Here is a 21,255-nt window from a genome sequence, read left to right on the forward strand (position 1 = left end):
AAAAAAGGATAGAAGAAGCAGAAAGAATCAGAAAATCGGGTTCATGAGGGGGAGAGGGTGGCACGCGAGCACCATTTCTAGTTGTTTTCAAAGTGCCTCGCGCTGATTGTCACGGGCTCAGCCACCGGCCCCTGCTCTGCTTGGCATATTAAAATGGCTAATCAGGTGAACGGTAATGAGGTACAGTTAAAAGAAGAGGAAGAATGAATGGATACTTCCAGTGTAACTCACACAGAACACTACAAGACACTGATAGAGGCAGGCCTCCTACAGGAGGTGGCAGAAAAACTTGATGAAATATTTCAGACAGGATTGGTAGCTTATGTTGATCTCGATGAAAGAGCAATTGATGCTCTCAGGGAATTTAATGAGAAGGAGCTCTGTCTGTACTACAACAGTTCAAAGAAAGTGACGTATCACATGTTCAGAACAAGAGTGCATTTTTAGGTGGCGTTATGAAGATCCATAAGCAAAGAGAGAACCAGGGGAGCAAGGTGCAGGAGTCCACAAAAGGGCCTGATGAAGCAAAGATCAAGGCCTTGCTTGGGAGGACTGGTTATACTCTGGACGCAACCACAGGACAGAGGAAGTACGGTGGTCCTCCACCAGACAGAACCTGGAATTGGAACAGAGGTCTTTGTAGGTAAAATACCAAGAGATTTTTTGTTTGTTTGTTTGTTTTTTGTTTGTTTGTTTGTTTTTTGTAGAGACAGAGTCTCACTTTATGGCCCTCGGTAGAGTGCCGTGGCCTCACACAGCTCACAGCAACCTCCAACTCCTGGGCTTAAGCGATTCTCTTGCCTCAGCCTCCCGAGTAGCTGGGACTACAGGCGCCCGCCACAACGCCCAGCCATTTTTTGGTTGCAGTTTGGCCGGGGCCGGGTTTGAACCCGTCACCCTCGGTATATGGGGCCGGCGCCCTACCGACTGAGCCACAGGCGCCGCCCAATACCAAGAGATTTATATGAGGATGAGTTGGTGCCCCTTTTTGAGAAGGCCGGTCCCATTTGGGATCTTCATCTTATGATGGATCCATTGTCTGGTCAGAACAGAGGATATGCATTCATCCCCTTCTGTGGAAAGGAAGTTGCACAGGAAGCTGTTAAACTGAGCAACAGCTATGAAATTCATCCTGGTAAACACCTTGGAGTATGCATTTCTGTGGCAAACAACAGACTTTTTGTTGGATCCTTTCCGAAGAATAAGACTAAAGAAAACATTCTAGAAGAATTCAGTAAAGTCACAGAGGGTTTGGTTGACATTATTCCCTATCATCAACCCGATGACAAAAAGAAGAATCGGGGGTTCTGCTTCCTTGATATGAGGATCACAAGTCAGCAGCACAAGCCAGACACCGGCTGATGAGTGGAAAAGTAAAAGTATGGGGAAATGTAGTTACAGTTGAATGGGCTGACCCTGTGGAAGAACCAGATCCAGAAGTAATGGCTAAGGTGAAAGTTTTATTTGTGAGAAACTTCCCTACTATGGTGACAGAAGAAACACTAGAAAAGTCATCTTCTGAATTTGGAAAAGTTGAAAGAGTGAAGAAGTTGAAAGATTATGCATTTTGTTCATTTCAAAGACAGAGGAGCAGCTATTAAGGCTATGGATGAAATGAATGGCAAAGAAATAGAAGGGGAGGGCACTGGCCCCATATACTGGAGGTGGCGGGTTCAAACCTGGCCCCTGCCAAAAACTGCAAAAAAGAAAGAAAGAAAAAAAAAGAAATGGGGAAGAAATTGAAATAGTCTTAGCCAAGCCACTAAACAAGAAAAGGAAAGAATGCCAAGCTGCTAGACAGGCCTCCAGAAGCACTGCATGTGAAGACTATTACTACCACCCTCCTCCTCAAATGCCACCTCCAATTAGAGGTGGGGGTCATGGTGGGGGCAGAGGTGGATATGGCTACCCTCCAGATTATTATGGCGATGGAGATTACTATGCTGATTACTATGGTTATGATTATCACGACTATCGTGGAGGCTATGAGGATCCCACCATGGCTATGATGATGGCTATGCAGTAAGAGGAAGAGGAGGGGGGGAGGGCAAGGTGCTCCACCACCTCCATGAGGTAGAGCTGGCTATTCACAGAGGGGGGCACCTTTGGGACCACCAAGAGGCTCCAGGAGTGACAGAGGGGGGGTCCTGCACAACAGCAGAGAGGCCCTGGTTTCCATGGATCTCGGGGCAATTGTGGGGGCAATGTAGGAGGCAAGAGGAAGGCAGATGGGTACAACCAACCTGGTTCCAAGCATCATCAGACTAACAACCAACAGACTGGGGTCCCCAACCCATCGCTCAGCAGCCACTTCAGCAAGGTGGTGACTATCCTGGTAACTATGGTTACAATAACAACAACCAGGAATTTTATCAGGATACTTATGGGTAACTGTGGAAATAGATAAGTGAGGGCTTGAAAATGATATTGGCAAGATATGATTGGCTCTACATTCTTTAGATCTACATTCTTCAAAAAAAAAAAAAATTGGCTTAACCATTTCATCTTTAAGTAGCAATTTGCTGCCATTTGTATTGGGCTAAAGAAATCACTGTTGTGTATATACTCAAATCTTTTTATTTTTCATCTTTTCTTAAATGCTCTTGGACATTATTGGGCTTGCAGAGTTCCCTCATTCTGGGGGTTACAATGCTTTTATCGTTTCAGGCTTCATTTTAGCTTCAAAAAAGGCTGAGCACACTATTAAATCATGATTTTGCAGAACCTTTGGTTTTGGACAGTTTCTTTTTTTTTTGGATTTGGGATAGATCACATAGGAGTATGGAGTATGCTGTAAATAAAAATACAAGCTAGTAATGCAAATCAAAACAACTTTGAGATATCATCTAACTCCAGTAAGATTAGCCCATACCACAAAATCCCAAGACCAGAGATGTTGGCGTGGATGTGGAGAAAAGGGAACACTTCTACACCACTGGTGGGAATGCAAATTAATACATTCCTTTTGGAAAGATGTTTGGAGAACACTTAGAGATCTAAAAATAGACCTGCTGTTCAACCCTATAATTCCTCTACTAGGTATATACCCAGAAGACCAAAAATCACATTATAACAAAGATATTTGTACCAGAATGTTTATTGCAGCCCAATTCATAATTGCTAAGTCATGGAAAAAGCCCAAGTGCCCATCGATCCATGAATGGATTAATAAATTATGGTATATGTACACCATGGAATATTATGCAGCCTTAAAGAAAGATGGAGACTTTATCTCTTTCATGTTTACATGGATGGAGCTGGAACATATTCTTCTTAGTAAAGTATCTCAATAATGGAAGAAAAAGTATCCAATGTACTCAGTCCTACTATGAAACTAATTTATGGCTTTCATATGAAAGCTATAACCCAGTTATAACCTAAGAATAGGGGGAAGAGGAAGAGGGAGGGAAGGGAGGGGGGAAGATGGGCAGAGGGAGGGTGATTGGTGGGATCACATCTGCAGTGCATCTTACAAGGGTACATGTGAAACTTACTAAATGTAGAATATAAATGTCTTAACACAATAACTAAGAAAATGCCAAGAAGGCTATGTTAACCAGTGTGATGAAAATATGTCAAATGGTATATAAAACCAGTGTATGGTGCCCCATGATTGCATTAATATACACAGCTATGAATTAATAATAAAAAAATACAAGCTAGTGCTTTGTCTTAGTAGTTTTAAGAAATTAACGCAAATAAATTTAAGTTTTCTTGTATTGAAAATAACCTATGGGGACGGCGCCTGTGGCTCAATGAGCAGGGCGCCGGCCCCATATGGTGGTGGGTTCAAACCCAGCCCCAGCCAAAACTGCAACAACAACAACAACAAAAAATAGCTGGGGGTTGTGGCAGGCGCCTGTAGTCCCAGCTCCTGGGGAGGCTGAGGCAAGAGAATCGCCTAAACCCAGGAGTTGGAGGTTGCTGTGAGCTGTGATGTCATAACACTCTACTAAGGGTGATAAAGTGAGACTCTGTCTCTAAAAAAAAGAAAGAAAGAAAATAACCTATGATTGTATGTTTTGCATTCCTAGAAGTAGGTTAACTGTGTTTTTAAATTGTTATAACATCACACCTTTTTGAAATCTGCCCTACAAAATTAAATGTCAAAGCCATGACAATTTGTTCTTTGATGTGATTGTATTTCCAATTTCTTTTTCATGTAAGATTTCAATAAAACTCAAAAATCTATTCAAAACATTTTTAAAAATCAGAAAATGAAATGGTTCCTCCTGCTACTGCATTAGTCCCTCCTCTCCCGCCACCACAGAAAGCTTCAATCCTCTAAGCCACTTACCTGTCCCTCAGCGCTGTCCCGAGTCTTAATGCCAGCATGAATTTTCCATGGTCAGTCACAATAAATAATGAGGCTACTTCTTCAAGACAAATCCAGGGTGATTTCAAGAATGAACAAGCAGCTGAGCACAGCGGCGCATGCCTATAATCCTAGCACTTTGGGAGGCTGAAGTGGGTGGATTGCCTTAGCTCAGGAATTTGAGACCAGCCTCAGCAAAAGTGAGACCCCCATCTCCAAAAATCACCAGGCATTGCACAATGCGCCTGTAGTCCCAGCTACTGAGGAGGCTGAGGCACAAGAATCACTTGAGCCAAGAGTTTAAAGTCACTGTGAGCTGTAATGTTATGGCACTCTACTGAGGGTGGCAAAATGAGACTATCTCAAAAAAAAAAAAAGAACAAGCAGTGTTGTGTTGATTAAATTGAAAATTCAGGGCAAGAAACGATATTGCTTATAGTAGCCAACTTTAGCATCAGCCCCAAAATTAGAGAAGGATTTATTGTCCCACAACCTCAATTTTTCCTTGTGCAGAAATGAAGAAGTTAAAAAAGATGACCTAGGTAGGATGCCTTCCTGATCTGCCATTCACACAGTCTGAACCCTCTTGGCAGCACCAGGGAACGTATGTTAAAATAAACTCCATTTACAGAGGCGACTGTAACTCTGCTTTTTCTTCCCTATCACCACCATCAGGGAAATAAAGATGGCCCAAACAGAAAGTGAAATGCCCTCAAAAAGAAAAAAAAAAAAACAGGAAGCAAAATACCCTCCAGTAATCCTAGGCAAAGAGCAGATCGTCAGCTGATAGCTCTTCCAATGACCACCAGAAAACCCACTGATCAGCCAAAGCCGTACTTCCCAGGCCTACTGTGGCGGGACAGCCTATCACCTTGCTAGAATATCAGTACAGTCTCCAAAGACAGGTGTCAAAGGAAGATTTTTACAGGGTGTAGTGGTCTGGATTCAAGTGGTTTAAGGTGGATCTTTCAAGGTGGGAAACTATCAGGAGTGGACAAAGTTTGTGACATTATAGTTTAAGATTGGCAGGCACGGAAGGGAAGAGCCTGGAAGCCAATCTTAAGTAAACTACTGTTTGTTGAGCAAACTGTCCAGGATAGTAATCGAGTAGAAAAGCTATTGGCCCAGAAGAGCCAACTATTTGTTCAGATAAACCGGCTTGTTTGGACCCCATGAAGCAAACAGGGAGGTCATTTACTAGTCTGCAGCCCTGCTTCTAGGCCTCAATTTCCTGGAATAATTAGTCAAGTTATGTTGTCACAGTCTCAGTTCTTGGTCCTAATAGTTAAGCTCAAGTTCAATTTATTATTTTTAAAAACCACTATATCGTTCCCATGGAAATAGAACCTGACTTCCTTCCACCAGTCACACTCTGCCTAGACTGTCATGTTGACTGTTTCTCCCACCCCAACCCTCAGAGGGAGCAGAGAAAATTAACGGGGAAATCATTTCAGCTGGAAAAGAGTTCACTGCCGTGTGCAGAGAGCCTGGCCGTGCCCTGGGAGGTTATTGAATCATCAGTTTGAATGGATCCCTCCAAAAGCATGTGTTGAAAACTTAATCTCCAATGCGACAGAGCTGGGAGGTGGGAAGGAATGGGAGGTGTCCAAGTTCCACCCTCATGTATGGCTTCATGCCAATAACCAAAGGACTGGAGGCTGGGAGTTCCATCACTTGCTCTCCCTCCCACGCTCTCTCTCACCATGTGATGCCTTCTGCCATCTTATGACTCAGCAAGAAGGCCCTCCCCAGATGCAGGCCCCTCAACCTTGGACTTCCTAGCCTCCAGAACTCTGAAAAAGAAATTTCTTTTCTTAATAAATTAACCAACCTTGATATTCTGTGAGAGCAATACAAAATACACTAAGACAACCCAGGACATCCAGTGGAACAGGGGATAGCAGCAGTACAGGGCTATGGTGATGTCAGTAACATCAGGATTTTTCTTTTTTCTTTTTTTGAGACTGAGTCTCACTCTCTCGCCCTGAGTAGAATTGCTCACTGCAACCTCAAACTCTTGAGCTCACATGATCCTCTTGCCTCAGCCCCCCAAGCAGCTGGGACTACAGGTGCCTGCCACGATGCCCAGCTAGTTTTTCTATTTTTAGTAGAGACAGGGTCTCACTCTTGCTCAGGCTGGTCTCAGACTCCTTAGCTCAAGCAGTCCACCCGCCCCCACCTCCCAGAATGCTGAGATTATAGTTGTGAACAACCACGCCCAGACAGGATTTTTATTTTGTTGGATAGAAATTAGTTCTCCAGCCTTAGATTTCATTGGCTGTATATAATTCTTGGTAATCACCTTCCCTCCCTTCTCTGGGTCTCTTTTCCTACTCCCAAATATTTTGAGCTAGCAAGAGTCCTTTCATCCCCAGCTTTCTGGATTATTTGAGAGGGCTTCACCAATATATATCTTCACTTTATCAGAAAAGACACAAAGGCAATAAGAGACATCCATTTGGCTGCCTACATATCCTTTACATGGCTTTTCCTTCCACAGCCATATGCTCAGTCTAAGATCATGAACCCACACCACTCAGAGCCATCACGATAACAAGCACAAGCCATCACTAAAAGCTCTAGCAAATTATTATCTTTTCCCATCTACCACCAAGTCATAAGAACGCACAGCCCTTTGGTACTACCTCTCTGCACTTTTGGGAGGATCCTGCCAGCTGATCTAACTGGTAGAACCTGAATAGTTCTCTTCTAAAAGAGCTTTTCATGACAGATTTGCTGGCCAGTGTGCTTGAGGGCAGAGAAAAGACCTACTCCCCGATTATAGACAGGTGTATTGATTGCTAATGCTTGCTCACTAACAAGTTAGTTTGGCAGAACTTGCAAATTGGGAAGGATTTAATGCAAGACTTCATTCATTGCAACATATCATCTGTCAATCAGTTTTGCAAGAATGGGGTCATATAGATCCTGCCTCTAACAACTAGAACCTTCTCATATTAAAAAGAAAAAGAGGCTCGGTCCCTGAGGCTCAAGTGGCTAGGGTGCCAGCCACATACACATGAGCTGGCGGGTTCAAATCCAGTCCGAGCCTGCCAAACAACAATGACGGCTGCAACCAAAAAATGGCCAGGCGTTGTGGTGGGTGCCTGTGGTCCCAGCTACTTGGGAGGCTGAGGCAGGAGAATCGCTTGAGCTTCGGAGTTGGAGGTTGCTGTGAGCTGTGATGCCACAGTACTCTACCCAGGGTGACAGTTTGAGGTTCTGTCTAAAAAAAAAAAAAAGAGAGAGAGAGAGAGAAAGAAAAAGAAAAATGATTGTCTTAGGTCAAATAGCTAAATACAGGCTTAGGAAATGAAAAGAAGCTGCTCCACAAGGGGAGGCAAGAAGAATCTTTACCTGGGAAGCAGAGACGCCAGCTGAGTTAGGATAGATGATACGGAGCTGCGGTTCTCTACCTATGGGTCGTGACCCCTTTTTAACAATGAAAATACATTACGGCATTAGGAAGGTTGGGAACCACTGATCTAGAGCTTGGACCACAGTAAGAAAAGAAATTTGCCCTGGATGCTTCTCTGATAACAAACATGGCAAATTTATTACATAGAGTAAAAATGTCTTAACACGATAATTAAGAAAGTGAGGTTAAGGCTATGTTAACCAGTTTGATGTAAGCATTCCAAATTGTATATAAAACCAGGACCTTGTACTGCATAAATGTATTAATATATACATCTATGATTTAAAAAAATTAAGGACGGCACCTGTGGCTCAAGGAGTAGGGTGCCGGCCCCATATACCGGGGGTGGTGGGTTCAAGCCTGGCCCTGGCCAAAAACTGCAAATAAATAAATAAAATGATAACTTGAAAAATTTTTTTAATTTAAAAAAAATTTTTAAAAAACCCAAATTTCATCAGCTTACAGGAGCCAAAAGTTTATTCCTCACTCATGCTCACGTCCACCATGAATCAGTGATGAATCTGCAGCTGTGATGTCAGAGAAGCCCGTGAATCTTGGACTTTACAAGGTGTCATGGCAGTGAGAGAAGAGGGGAGGTGGGAGAGCAGAGGATGGCTCCCAGTGGCACAAATCACATCCATCCATAACCCCTGGGCCAGACCAAATCATGTGGCTAAGCTTAGTTTAAAGGAGAAAAGAGAATGTATTATCTTCTAATCCAAGAGCACTGATTCTTAGGCGGCATCACCGTAAACTCTAGCACAAAGAGGCTGCAGGAAGCTGTTACATATTTGGGAGCAGAGCCTTGACACAACTGAAGGGGGCATTATTTAAAGAAGATGCAGCTGACAACTTATGCAGGTGGGAATGTGATAGGGAAAGTGAGCGGACACAGCGCTGCTTCACCTCTACAGGTGAAATTCAGCAGGTGTGTTACAAGTGAATAAACCTGCTGTTACCTGCAGGCAACCTGGGCAGTCCACTCCCTCCGTACTGAGACTTCCTCCCAGCTTAGTAGTGTAGGGACTGAATTTCTTTCACACAAACAAGTCATTTGCCTAACAAGGCCATGTGTTTTGCCTGGTGATTTCCTCTGGGAAAGTGTCAGGCTCCCCACAGAGGGAGGCCCGCTCTTTCTTCCTGCTGGGAAAAGCAATCTCTCTGTACCTTGTTCTTACTGGACTTGTCCCTGAAGGTCTCCCACCTCAGCTGGGGAGATATCTGTCACAGAGCCATTTATAGCAGTGAAAAGCTAAAAATACCTATTGTCAATCAACGTGAAGACCAGTTAAAAAAAAATGGTGGCACACGTACGTGACAAAATAATACACAGCCATTTTGTTACTGTTGGAAAACTAAAAATCATAATAGCAATGGTATGCAGCCTATTATACATGAGGGTGGAGGCTATTCTTTACATGGGAACATCTGGCTGAGTGGCAGATTGGCTTGTGTTATATAATATAATTCTGTGTATGGAAAATTACGATCATCATAGGCACACTGAGAGATTTATGTCTAAAAGAACACTCACCAACTCCCATTATCTGTGACGGTGAGATTTCAGATGACAGTTTACTTTCTTTTTGGTTTTTTTCCATCTCGTTTAAATGTTTTTGCAGCTAGTATGTGTTATTTTTATGGAGACAAAAAGTTATTTGGAGGAGGATGGAGAATAATGTTTTTTGAGAGGAAGAAATGTATTCTCGATATTGCTAAGTGAATAAAGCAATTGCGCTGTGTGTCTGCAAGTGTGTGTGTGTGTGTGTGTGTGTGTGTGTAAAATACCACCAGTTGTGTTTCCCAAGGAAATTACATTTGGAGAAGATGAGCACCTAGATGTTCAAAGACCACACAAGTGTTGACTACGGGTTATCATCCACATTTTCCATCACTTTCTGTTGAGACTGGGGGTTATGTTGCTCTGTCCTCTTGGTCTGCGGGGCCTTTTGAGGTTCATCAAACTGAAAGAAGCCTCTATAAATGAAGAGGATCTGTCCTAGCTGGGATGTAGAGTCCTTGCCTCTCCGGAGTTCCCAGTCACCCTCGGCAAGGTCTCTCTGGCACTCCTCAGAGACAGCTTGCAGCCCCAGGTCTGTCCCCCGGGAGAGCCAGTCACAAATTCCCACCAGCACCTCGCTGAGCTCCAGGGGACAGAATGACGAATGCCAGATGAAGCCTAAGACAGGGTCTCCCCAGCAACAAAGACTCTCAAAGCTTTGCTACAACTGGGTAAGAAAAGCTCTTGAGAAAGCTGGCCAGAGTCACTCAGTGAAAAAGGAAGAGAAACACCACCCCCACCAAGACGTTCCGACAACAAAGCTCATGAGTGGATGGTCTCCGTTCAGCCACAGGTAAGTGGGCTGGGGGTGTGATCCCATCACCGGTGGGGGCTCAGCCTCCTTTATCCTCCATTCCTTGTACCTGTGTTCAAAGTTCTTCAGAACTGGTCACCAGCCCCAGCACACAGGTGAACAGGAAAACAAAACTGGAGCTCAGAAGCAGTGCATGGTGAATTTGAAACGGACTTCCTTAGGATTCTGTCCTGGAGCCTCTTGTATTAATATGCAATAGCCCATACTCTCCCGTCACATCCTAAGCTCTCTTAGCTCCAACTGCCCCCTCTATTTTGTACATCAGAGATCTTGGAGTCCACCCTGACACTCTTCTCCCCCTGACACTTCAGCTTCAGTCCCTGGCCTACGTCTCTCCAGTTTACTTACCGCTGGCTGCCGCCACCACTCCCACTCAGGTTTAAGCCATGAAACCCTCCTGGACGACTTCAAGATCCACCCTACCAAACTCCACACCGACCAACTTCCTCCAATCACCTCCCACAGCGGCATCCAGAGTGATGGTCGTCTCCCTGGCAAAAATTCTTTAATGGTATCCCAGGAAAATTCTTTTATGTAGTCTAGGGTTCTGGGTAATCGTTTCTGCTCTAAAACCTGCCACTTACTAACTATGTCTTTGGGCAAGTTGCTGAAGTCCTCTGTGCCTCAGTTTCCTCATGTATAACATGGAGATAACAATAGTACCTCTCTTAAGATGTCTAAGAGGACTCAAAATGAAATTAAAGGTATTTGGAACAGTGCCTGACACACAATGAGCACTCAGTAAAAGTTACAAAGCACTGTCCCCCTGTGGGGATCAGCCACACCACTTCCCCTCTCTTTCCCCTCTACCCACCCTGGTCTTTATCCAGCTCCTCCTCCCCACCCACAGCCCTCACACCTCAGGGTTCTTTGTACGCGTTGTTCCCACTCTTCCCTCTGTGGAAATAGCTTCCTCAGAAAAACCCCCTTGACCTCCCTCAATCAGATCCCCCAGTGTTAGGCTCAGAGCATTGGATACCTCTACTTCTGAGCTATTGTCCTAATTGCGATTTTCAGCGTAACTTGTATAATTATTTCAGTAATATTTGTCTTTCCCTCAGAACTTGAAACTCCACAAAAGAGGGGCACCATGTCTGTTTTTCCCTTACCATTGTATGTCCGCCTCCTGCATAGTGCCCAGCACACAGTAGGGTGCATAAAAAAATATTCTGAATGGCCCAATACCTGCTGGGGACTCTCCCACCTCCCTCTCCTGTAAGAAACTCTTTGCTAAGCTTCAGAACAGTATACCCATCTGTTCCCTAAACCTCTATATTTTATTCTGCCAAACTCACCCTATAAGAAATAGAATTCACATCCTCCCTCAAACCTGTTACCCGTTGTAATGAATGACACCCCTATTTACCTGGTTACCCAAACCAGAAACTGGCCCCCTGGCCCTCCTTTGGTACACACATCCACCCAGTGAGTGAGCACTGATAAACCTGCCTCCTAAGTAGTTCCTCTGTCTAACCTTAAACAGGGCAAAGATCACATCTACCTTGATCACCACTGTCTCCTCAGTGCTATCAAGAGGACTTAAGTACTCGAGAGCAAATCAAATAACACCACCCTACTCCTTGCCTCCTCTCTGGCTTCCCTCGAATTCATTTTTACAGCTTAGTCTCACCATGTCATGGTGCTGCTTAAAACCCTTCAGCAGCACCCCACTTACGGGACCCTGCTTTCCAGAACAGTCCTCCAGAGGCCAGACAGTATTTTCCCACAGTTAACAATGACCAGACAAGGTGGTGTAATCTTAGCACTTTGGGAGGCCGAGAGGGTGGATTGCTTGAGCACAGGAGTGAGCAAAACAAGACCCTGTCTCTACTAAAAATAGAAAAAGAAGCTGGGCATGGTTTTGCGTGCCTATAGTCCCAGCTGCTGGGGAGGCTGAGGCAGGTGGATCACTTGAGCCCTAGAATTTGAGGTTACAGTGAGGTAGGATGATGCCACAGCACTCTACCTAGGGTGACAGAGGGAGACCCTGTCTAAATAAATAATAATAAATAAATAACCAGGATGTATTAATAGAAATTTATTTTTTAAAGGAAAGACTAATGCTTAGATGACCCTATGGGATGAAAACCTTAGTTTCTTCTCCCATTCACGAAATCTCTTTCTATCAAAAGAAAAATGATTTATGAAAACAGCTGAGACTACAAACTACTACTCACTATAATTTACACAAAGATATTAGGGGTACAAATTATAGCCCAAACTGGTGAGGTCCCTTCCAGCGCCCAGGGAAAGAGCAGAGCTGTCAGAGAGAGAACTGTAATCCATCATGGCTCTGCACTGTATCTGTAGGAACAGGTGATCTTCGGAAATCCCACCGCCCCCATCTGCAGGTGGTCTCCACTTTTATAACTCCCCCCCATTCTGACCTGAGTAAGCCTCTTCTCCTACGTTACATCAGAGCACCTCAGCATGCCCACTGCCATGGCAACCATTCACCCGAGTTTCAGCTGGGAAACCAGAGGAAGCTAACCCCCTGCTCCTTCAACCAGGAATCATTACTAGGGATCCAGAGTCCTCTAAGTCCTCACCACATGCCATCGTGACATCCAACTTACGCTTAACACAACTGTTTCAGTTTGCTAGAGAGCTGTGAGCCCAGCTCATGGAGCCACTGAAGAGAAAGGCTGAGTGAACTGCCCCTGCCAGCTTCCTTCTTGTTTTCTCTTTGTTGAGGTCCACCATAAATAGAATCTCTCTTCCCCAAGCAAATCCTGAGCCAATTAAGAGATAAGAGGTAGAATCAAAGCAGATGAAGGGGCAGAATATCCCCTGCACCACTCATGAAACTTGGTGATGCAGAATGTGGCTCACACCTGTGGGTGAGCTGTCTCCCTAAAAGTGAGCTCCAGAATTAGGCAGACTTAATGACCTAGTTTTAAGATCTGCCTTACAGAGGAGCAGAAGAGACCAGAATCTGTGCTTCCCACAGGCAAGGAAGAGGGCAGAGCAGAACAATCCATTACCCCAACTCACTGACCACATAAGGCACTCCTTCAAAAGAGAAGGGACCGGAGTATTCCACAATGGGTAACTCTCTGTGGGGAGAGAAACATCCTGAATGAAGAGGCATCCCCTCTGGTGCCCTCCAAAGCTAAAATCCATGTATATTGTTAACATTTCAAGAGGCCAGGAGTTGGCAGTAAGATACGGATAGCAGGCCAGGTGTGGTGGCTCATACCTGTAATCCTAGCGCTCTGGGAGGCAGGTGGATTGCCTGAGTTCACAGGTTCAAGACCAGCCTGAGCCAGAGTGAGACCTTGTCTCTAAAAATAGCCAGGCATTGTGGCAGGAACCTGTAGTCCTAGCTATTTGGGAAGCTGAGGCAAGAGAATCACTTGAGCCCAAGAATTTGAGGTTGCTGTGAACTATGACACCATGGCACGCTACCAAGGGGGACAAAGTGAGACTCTGTCTAAAAAAAAAAAAAAAAAGATAGTAGGCATGGTGGCTCATGCCTGGGATCCTAGCACTCTGGGAGGCTGAAGTGGGAGGATGGCCTGAGCTCAAGAGTTCAAGACAAGCTTGAGCAAGAGCAAGACCCCATCTCTACTAAATATAGAAAAACTAGCCAGGTGTTGTGGCAGGCGCCTATAGTCTCAGCTACTAGAGAGGCTGAGGCAAGAGGATTGATTAAGCCTAAGAATTTGAGATTGCTGTGAGCTATCACACCATGGCACTCTACCCAGGGAACAGAGTGAGACTCTGTATCCAAAAAAAAAAAAAAGATACTGATAGCACAAGCGCATGTTACCGGCTTTGGCTATAGGCTACCTGTTTCTAGATAACCTAGGATGCTCTGAAAGAGGGTCTGCCTTACTTGTCCTTCCTTCCCAGCCTCGCTCCAAACATTTAACAATTAGCATGCGATGGGCCCTGAGCAGTCAGAATAGATGCCCAAATAATCAGAAAAAAAAAAAATAGGGTCTTTGCTACACACGAGCTCACGCTCTGAAGCACTGCCTGTTACTGGAAAACATAACAATGTCTGCAAGATGCTCCATGGACACGAGCATCCCTCTGGGGAGCTTAGGAGGGTAAGCTCTTTGACCTTGATTCTCTGGCTAGAGATCTTGACCTTCCCTTCTGCTTTAAGAACCGTGTCCTTGGGCGGTGCCTGTGGCTCAGTGAGTAGGGCGCCGGCCCCATATACCGAGGGTGGCTGGTTCAAGCCCAGCCCCGGCCAAACTGCAACAAAAAAATAGCCGGGCGTTGTGGCGGGCGCCTGTAGTCCCAGCTGCTCGGGAAGCTGAGGCAAGAGAATCGCGTAAGCCCAAGACTTGGAGGTTGCTGTGAGCTGTGTGACGCCACGGCACTCTACCAAGGGCGGTACAGTGAGACCCTGTCTCTACAAAAAAATAAAAAATAAATAAAAAAAATAAAAAAAAAAAATAAGAACCGTGTCCTTTGCTGGACCCCAAAGCTACAAGTCTGGCATGCTCTACTGCCTTTGGTCATTTCCAGCCAAAACACGCCCCTTGATTCTTTGTCATGGTTTTGTCAAGCTGGAGTTTCCGTATTTGCTGTAGCTACCTATGCTCACAGACAAATATTTTGTTTAGCAGTGAACAATGACACAGACTTTGTCTTCTTTCATTTCATTTTCTCGCCATGGATTATTAGTTCAGGAAATAGAGGGAGGTCATGAAGCCTCCTGAGTAGCTGAGACTACAGGCGCCTGCCACAACGCCTCGCTAGTTTTTCTATTTTTAGTAGAGACGGGGTCTCACTCTTGCTCAAGCTTGTTTTGAACTCCTAAGCTCAGGCCATTCTCCCGTCTCAGCCTCCCAGAGTGCCAGGATCCCAGGAGTGAGCCACCAGGGATGGCCTGGCTGCTGTCAGTGAACTGCTCAAGCACCACTGGACTCGCCAGCCTGCAGCAGTCCTAATGGGTGTATTCGCTTTCTGTGCTTGCTGTAACAACTTGCCACAAATTGGGTGGTTGGAAACAAGGGAAATCTATTCTCTTTCTCTTCCAGTTCTGGAGGCTAAAAGTCTGACAGGAAGAATATGAGCTGGCCGCGCTCCCTCGGTAGCCTCAGAGAGAAGCTCCTTCCATGCCTCTGCTGGCTTCTGAAAGCACAGGCGTCCTCCAGGGTTGGGACAGCCTAACTCCAGTCTCTGTCCCCATCTTCACAGGGCCACCTCCTCCTGTGTCTGTCTCTTCACTTTATATTCTCTTCCCTGTACCTCTGGTTTTTTAGTAAGGTCGTGTTGGAGTAGGACCCACCCCAATCAACTATGACCTCATCTTAACCTGATTACATCTGCAAAGACTCATTTCCAAATACGGTCACATTCACAGGTGCCAGAGGTTAGGATTCCAACATAGCTTCTTGGAAAATACAATTCAACCCACAACACTGGAGAAATGCCTGCTCTGCTGAGTCACCTCACATTCTGATGATTTGCAGTGTCTGATTTCCTGTGTCCCTGATCTTGGGGACTGGCACTGTTAGAATCTTTGCACCCAAATATGACCCAAGCGGATCCTTTTATTTTTTTATTTATTTATTTTATTTTTTTTTTGTAGAGACAGAGTCTCACTTTATGGCCCTCGGTAGAGTGCTGTGGCCTCACACAGCTCACAGCAACCTCCAGCTCCTGGGCTTAAGCGATTCTCTTGCCTCAGCCTCCCAAGTAGCTGGGACTACAGGCCCCTGCCACAACGCCCAGCTATTTTTTGGTTGCAGTTCAGCTGGGGCCGGGTTTGAACCCACCACCCTCAGTATATGGGGCCGGCACCTTACCAACTGAGCCACAGGCGCCGCCCGCGGATCCTTTCATTTATTCTCCCTCTGACACAACACACCAAGCCTCCAACACCTACTATGGATACTGGTTCTCAGTAGAACAGGAAATTTGGAGACAGAAAATGATTCTAACTACATAATGAGGATGCAATAGCGAGACCAGGACAGGCTCATGCCTATAATCCTAGCACTCTGGGAGGCTGAGGCAGGTGGCTTGCTTAAGCTCAGGAGCTCAAGACCAGCCTGAGCAAGAGCAAGACCCCATTTCTAAAACTATAGCCGGGCATTGAGGTGGGCATCTGTAGTCCCAGCTACTTGGGAGGCTGAGCCAAAAGGATTGCTTGAGCCCAAAAGTTTGAAGTTGCTGCAAACTATGACACTCTACCAAAGGTGACAAAGTGAGACTCTGTCTCAAAAACAAAAAAAAAAAACCTAGATCAGACTGAGTTCTGATCCCACTTTTACTTATGTACCTTAGGCAAGTTGATAATCTCATTAAGTATAAATGGGCGTGAGATTTAAATCAGAAGGTACATGTGAAGTTTAAATAGTTCACACACGGCTCACACTAGGTGCTCAATTCCTATCAGCTTCTCCTCCCACTGCCCCTCAAGCCGCCCATGCTGGGGGCATAGCAGCAGCTCTGGGCCCTGACCCTGACTCTAGGTACAAGTGCATCTTATCTGGTCTCTCTGCAGCGACATGTGCACCACAGTGGGGAACTGCACCCAAGTCACCTGGTTCCTCCTTCAGGGGCTCACGGAGCAGGAGGAGCTCCGTGGGATCCTCTTTGTGCTCTTCCTGTTCGTCTACTCAGTCACCCTCCTGGGCAACCTGGGCATGATCGTCCTGATCCGCACAGACCCCCAGCTCCACACGCCCATGTACTTCTTCCTAAGCATCCTCTCTTTCATAGACGCTTCCTTTTCCACGATGGACACCCCCAGGCTGCTGGAGAGCTTCCTCACCTCAGAGCAGGTCATCTCCTTTGCAGGCTGTGTGGTCCAGCTGGCCCTCATGACTCTCCATGGGACTGCTGAGTGCCTGCTCCTGGCTGTCATGGCCTACGACCGATTCACTGCCATCTGCCGCCCTCTCCTCTACCACACCATTATGTCCCACCGTCTGTGCGTCCTGCTGGTGGCAGCCACCTATACTGCTTCTGCAGCCATTTCAACTTTGCTGACTGTGCTCATCTTTACGCTGCCCTACTGTGGCCCCAATGTCATTAACCACTACTTCTGTGACATCCCCCCCGTGCTCCGTCTTGCCTGTGCCAATACGAGAGAGGTTGAAGCCGTCATGATCTCCTTGTTGGCCTTCCTCATCCTTTTCACCATCACCATTAACCTACTCTCCTATGCCTACATCCTGGTGACCATCTGCAGGATGCGCTCCCTGGAGGCCCAAAGCAAAGCCTTCTCCACCTGCGCCTCCCATCTCACCATCATCTGCCTCTTCTATGGCACTGTCACCTTCATGTATGGTCAGCCAAGATCTCACAATTTCGTGGAACAAAACAAGGTCGTGTCTGTTGTCTACACTGTGGTCATCCCCATGCTGAACCCTCTGATCTACAGCCTGAGGAATAAAGATGTCAAATGTGCGTTAAAGAGGAGATGCCTTGGCAAGCTGCCTTTTTAACCAAGTGTGGACTGTTCTATCCATGGCAGCCGCTACACCGAGCACGGACAGAAACACTTAGAGCAAAATATGTGCCAATACTATTTTAAAGACTTTATACGTATCGGCTCATTTAATCTTCACAATAAGTATACAAAATGAATAGATACTATACTTATAACAGGAATGTGAGGTGCAGAGAAGCTGAGTAACTTTTTCTGTTTTCCCAAGTGCAAACTAGACAGGAGCACCCATCTCAGTGGTGAATGTCAGGCTTCCCCCAGGGATGGAGGGGGCTTCCGTGGGGGGTGAAAGGGGCTCACACTGGGTCTGGCACAAACAATTGTTCACAATCCACTGGTTTCCTTTCTTCCCTGCAGAAACCACTCCATAGGATGGAGTACTCTTACACATCAATGTTTTCCAAGGGTGAGACCATATCACGTAGCTCTGACAATTTTTTTTTTTTTTAACTCTTCTGTTGTTGTCAAGTCGAAGTCTCCCTCTGGGACTAGTTTGATTTTAAACTTGCCCTAGTTTTCGCTCCCTTTTTAACACAGAGGCAAGCTTAACAGTAATTACCTAGGGTTTAATAATGTTGCGTGGTTTTCATTTTTACTTGTTTTTATGTTACTTTTTGTGACTCTGATTTTAAAAGGTGTTTTGTAATAAACAGAAAAACAAGTATCCCATGTACTTGATACTAATAGGAAACCCATATGTAAACAACTACACACCCTCAAGAAAGAAAAGCACAAATGTGTACTAGTGAGGGGGAGAGCAGAGGAGAGCAAAGGGAGGCGGAAGGGTGACTGGCAACTTCGTACCTAATGTCCATAAAGTGAGGGTACACAGCACAGCCCCTGGGCGAAGGGCTCGACTACAACTTGAACTTTATCTTAGAAACAAAAGCAATACAACCTAAACATTTGTACCCTCATATTAATCTGAAATTTTAAAAACAAAGGTTTGCTTTTTTAATCAACAATTGTTTAGAACAGCCTCATTTTTAGAAAAATCACAATACAGGTGGTAACACTGGAAAATATCACAAAGGAGGTAAAAACTGACTTCAGGAACACATACCAAAATTCATACTTTTTGAAACATGTTTACATTCATCATTTTACTTGACCTTTATCCAATGCTTTAAGATAGGTATGCCAGGTGTTATTTACCCACATTTTACAGATAATAAAAGAATCCAAGGCTCGGCACCTGTGGCTCAAACGGCTAAGGCGCCAGCCGCATACACCTGAGCTGGCAGATTCGAATCCAGCCCGGGCCCGCCAAACAACAACGACGGCTACAACCCAAAAATAGCCAGGGGTTGTGGTGGGCACCTGTGGTCCCAGCTACTTGGGAGGCAGAGGCAAGAGAATTGCTTGAGCCCAGGAGTTGGAGGTTGCTGTGAGCTGTGATGCCACGGCACTCTACCCAGGGCGACAGCTTGAGACTCTGTCTCAAAAAAAAAAAAAGAATGCAAGAGGTTTGCCTGACCAGCCGAATGTCTGACTAGAAGTCATAAGCAGCTCAGAAGAGCAAGCCTAAAGGTCCTAAATGATGGTGGAACCTTGGCATACCTCAGCTTCATTTCAAAACACATGAAAATTCTTGATCTTCTCGTACTGGGGACAGAATTGTGTATCCCAATATTCATATGCTGGAGCCCTAATCACAGTTCTTCAGAATGTGATGGTATTTGGAGACAGGAACTTTAAAGAAGTGACTAAGTTAAAATGAGGTCATTAGAATGGGCCCCAATCCAATCTGACTGGTGTCCTTATAGGAAGAGGAAATTTGTACACACAGAGAGACATCTAAGATCTGAGCATGGGGGAAGACCCTGTGAGGCCACAGTGAGAAGGCAGCCAACCGCAAGACCAGGAAAGAGGACTCAGAAGAAACCTACCCTGCCAACACCTTGAATGTGGACTTCCAACCTCCAGAACTAAATTTCTATCATTGAAGCCACTCAGTCTGAGTTATTTTGTCATGGCAGCCAGAACTCACCAACATGGCTTCCATGCCAAGACTGCCTCTCAATCCACTATGGCTGCTGAAGCTCCAGCCATCCGTTCAGTGTTTAATGAAGAAAGCTGGAGGAATGAGAAAAACATTGCCAGCTATCTGCTCCGTTTTGGTATCTGCTATGGTTTGAGTGGCTGCCCCCCCCAATTTAACTGCCATTGTGATGGCATTAAGAAGTGGGACTGCAAAGAGGTGATTAGACCATGAGATGTTTGCACTTATCAAGGGAGATAGTTCATGATAAAAGTGGCTTCTGCCCGCTCTTGCCCTATCCTGCTCTTGTGCACCCTCTCTGCTTTTCTGCCTTCCACCAAGGGATGATGTCCCAGGAAGAACTGCACCAGGTGCAGCCTCTCATCTTTGGACTTCCCAGCCTCTAAGGCTGTTAGAAATACATTTCTTTTTTAAATAAATTGCTCAGTCTATGACATTATGTTACAGCAGCACAAAACACAGTGATACGGTAGCCTTCCCAGTAATGGCCATTTGCCTCTCATCAGCCAGAATTAAGACACCTAGAAGTCACGAATGTGTGACTCTCCTCCCTTACTACCTACTGCCTAGAACTGAAGATATCAGAGAACTGATGGCTACTCGCAACTCTACATGTCCTGCCACCAGATTCCATGCGTGGACAGCTCAGGAAGTTTGAATTTTTCAGCCAACATAAAAAAATTTAATGAGATTGTGTCTTAATCATTTGAACTGCTATAACAAAATGCCATAAACTGGGTGGCTTATAGACAGAAATTTATTTCTCCAGTTCTGGAGTTTGGGCAGTCAGAGATCAAGGCCCTCGTAGATTCCGTGTCTAGATTCCGTAGATTCCATGGCCCACTTTCTGTTTCATAGACAGTGCCTTCTTGCTGAGTTCTCACATGGTGGAAGGGGAAAAAGAATTCTCTGGGGCCTTTTATAAGGACATTAGTCCCATTAATAAAGGCTCCAGCCTTATGACCTAATCATCCCCCAAAGGCTCCATCTCCTAATACCTTCATCTTGGAGATTTAAGATTTCAACATGTGAATTTGGAGGAGGGGGACGCAAACATTCAGCCCTTAGCAGATCATGTTTTAAAATCTATATTCCCAGTTTGTCTGGAAAGGAAAAAAATGAAAGTGATCACCGCAGTAGTCTCATTCTCAGCGTAGCCATAATCACCTGGTGCTGAGTTGCAGCTATTGTTTTAGATGGACACAGATTCCCCAGTACCACCCTATGATATGGTGAAATGTATATTGGCCTTCATACCCATTTCCTGGTGTATTCCTTGGAATCTCCAAAGTTCTGTCTTTTGTCTACTAATGTTTGGGGGTTTTGTTGAGGGGTTGAGATAGAGTTTCTCTCTATCACCAGGCTAGAGTGTCAAGATCTCAGCCTAGCTCACAGCAACCTCAAACTCCTGGGCTCAAGCACTCCTACTGCCTCAGCCTCCTGAGGGGCTGAACTACAAGCACGTACCACCACACTCAGCTGATTTTTCATATTTTTAGTAGAGATGGGCTCTTGCTCTTGCTCCGGCTGCTTCCAAACTTCTGAACTCAAGCAATCCTCCCACCTCCTGCCTCCCAGAGTGCTAGGATTACAGAAGTAAGCTACCATGCCCAGCCTGCTAACATTGCCTGATAACTTTGGGAGGCTGGTCACAGGCAAGACAAAGTCAGAATTAGAGGATTAGGACTTTTAGCCCTACCCAACAACTCCTGAGAAGGGAGAAGGAGT

The 21,255-nt window shown here is 45.4% G+C and overlaps 1 protein-coding gene and 1 pseudogene across 1 annotated transcript; both read left to right on the top strand.

Moving 5' to 3' along the window:
- The first annotated feature begins 204 nt into the window (after positions 1-204).
- On the top strand, positions 205-2,391 carry LOC128565126 (heterogeneous nuclear ribonucleoprotein R-like; annotated as a pseudogene).
- Positions 2,392-16,581: 14,190 nt separating this feature from the next.
- Positions 16,582-17,523, top strand: LOC128564303 (olfactory receptor 476-like). Its single transcript, XM_053559797.1, has 2 exons — positions 16,582-17,150; positions 17,232-17,523. The coding sequence occupies exons 1-2, from the start codon at positions 16,582-16,584 to the stop codon at positions 17,521-17,523; spliced, it is 861 nt and encodes a 286-aa protein (XP_053415772.1).
- The last annotated feature ends 3,732 nt before the right edge of the window (positions 17,524-21,255 follow it).

Source organism: Nycticebus coucang, chromosome 14 (genome assembly GCF_027406575.1).
Source record: "Nycticebus coucang isolate mNycCou1 chromosome 14, mNycCou1.pri, whole genome shotgun sequence".
Lineage (NCBI taxonomy): Eukaryota > Metazoa > Chordata > Mammalia > Primates > Lorisidae > Nycticebus > Nycticebus coucang.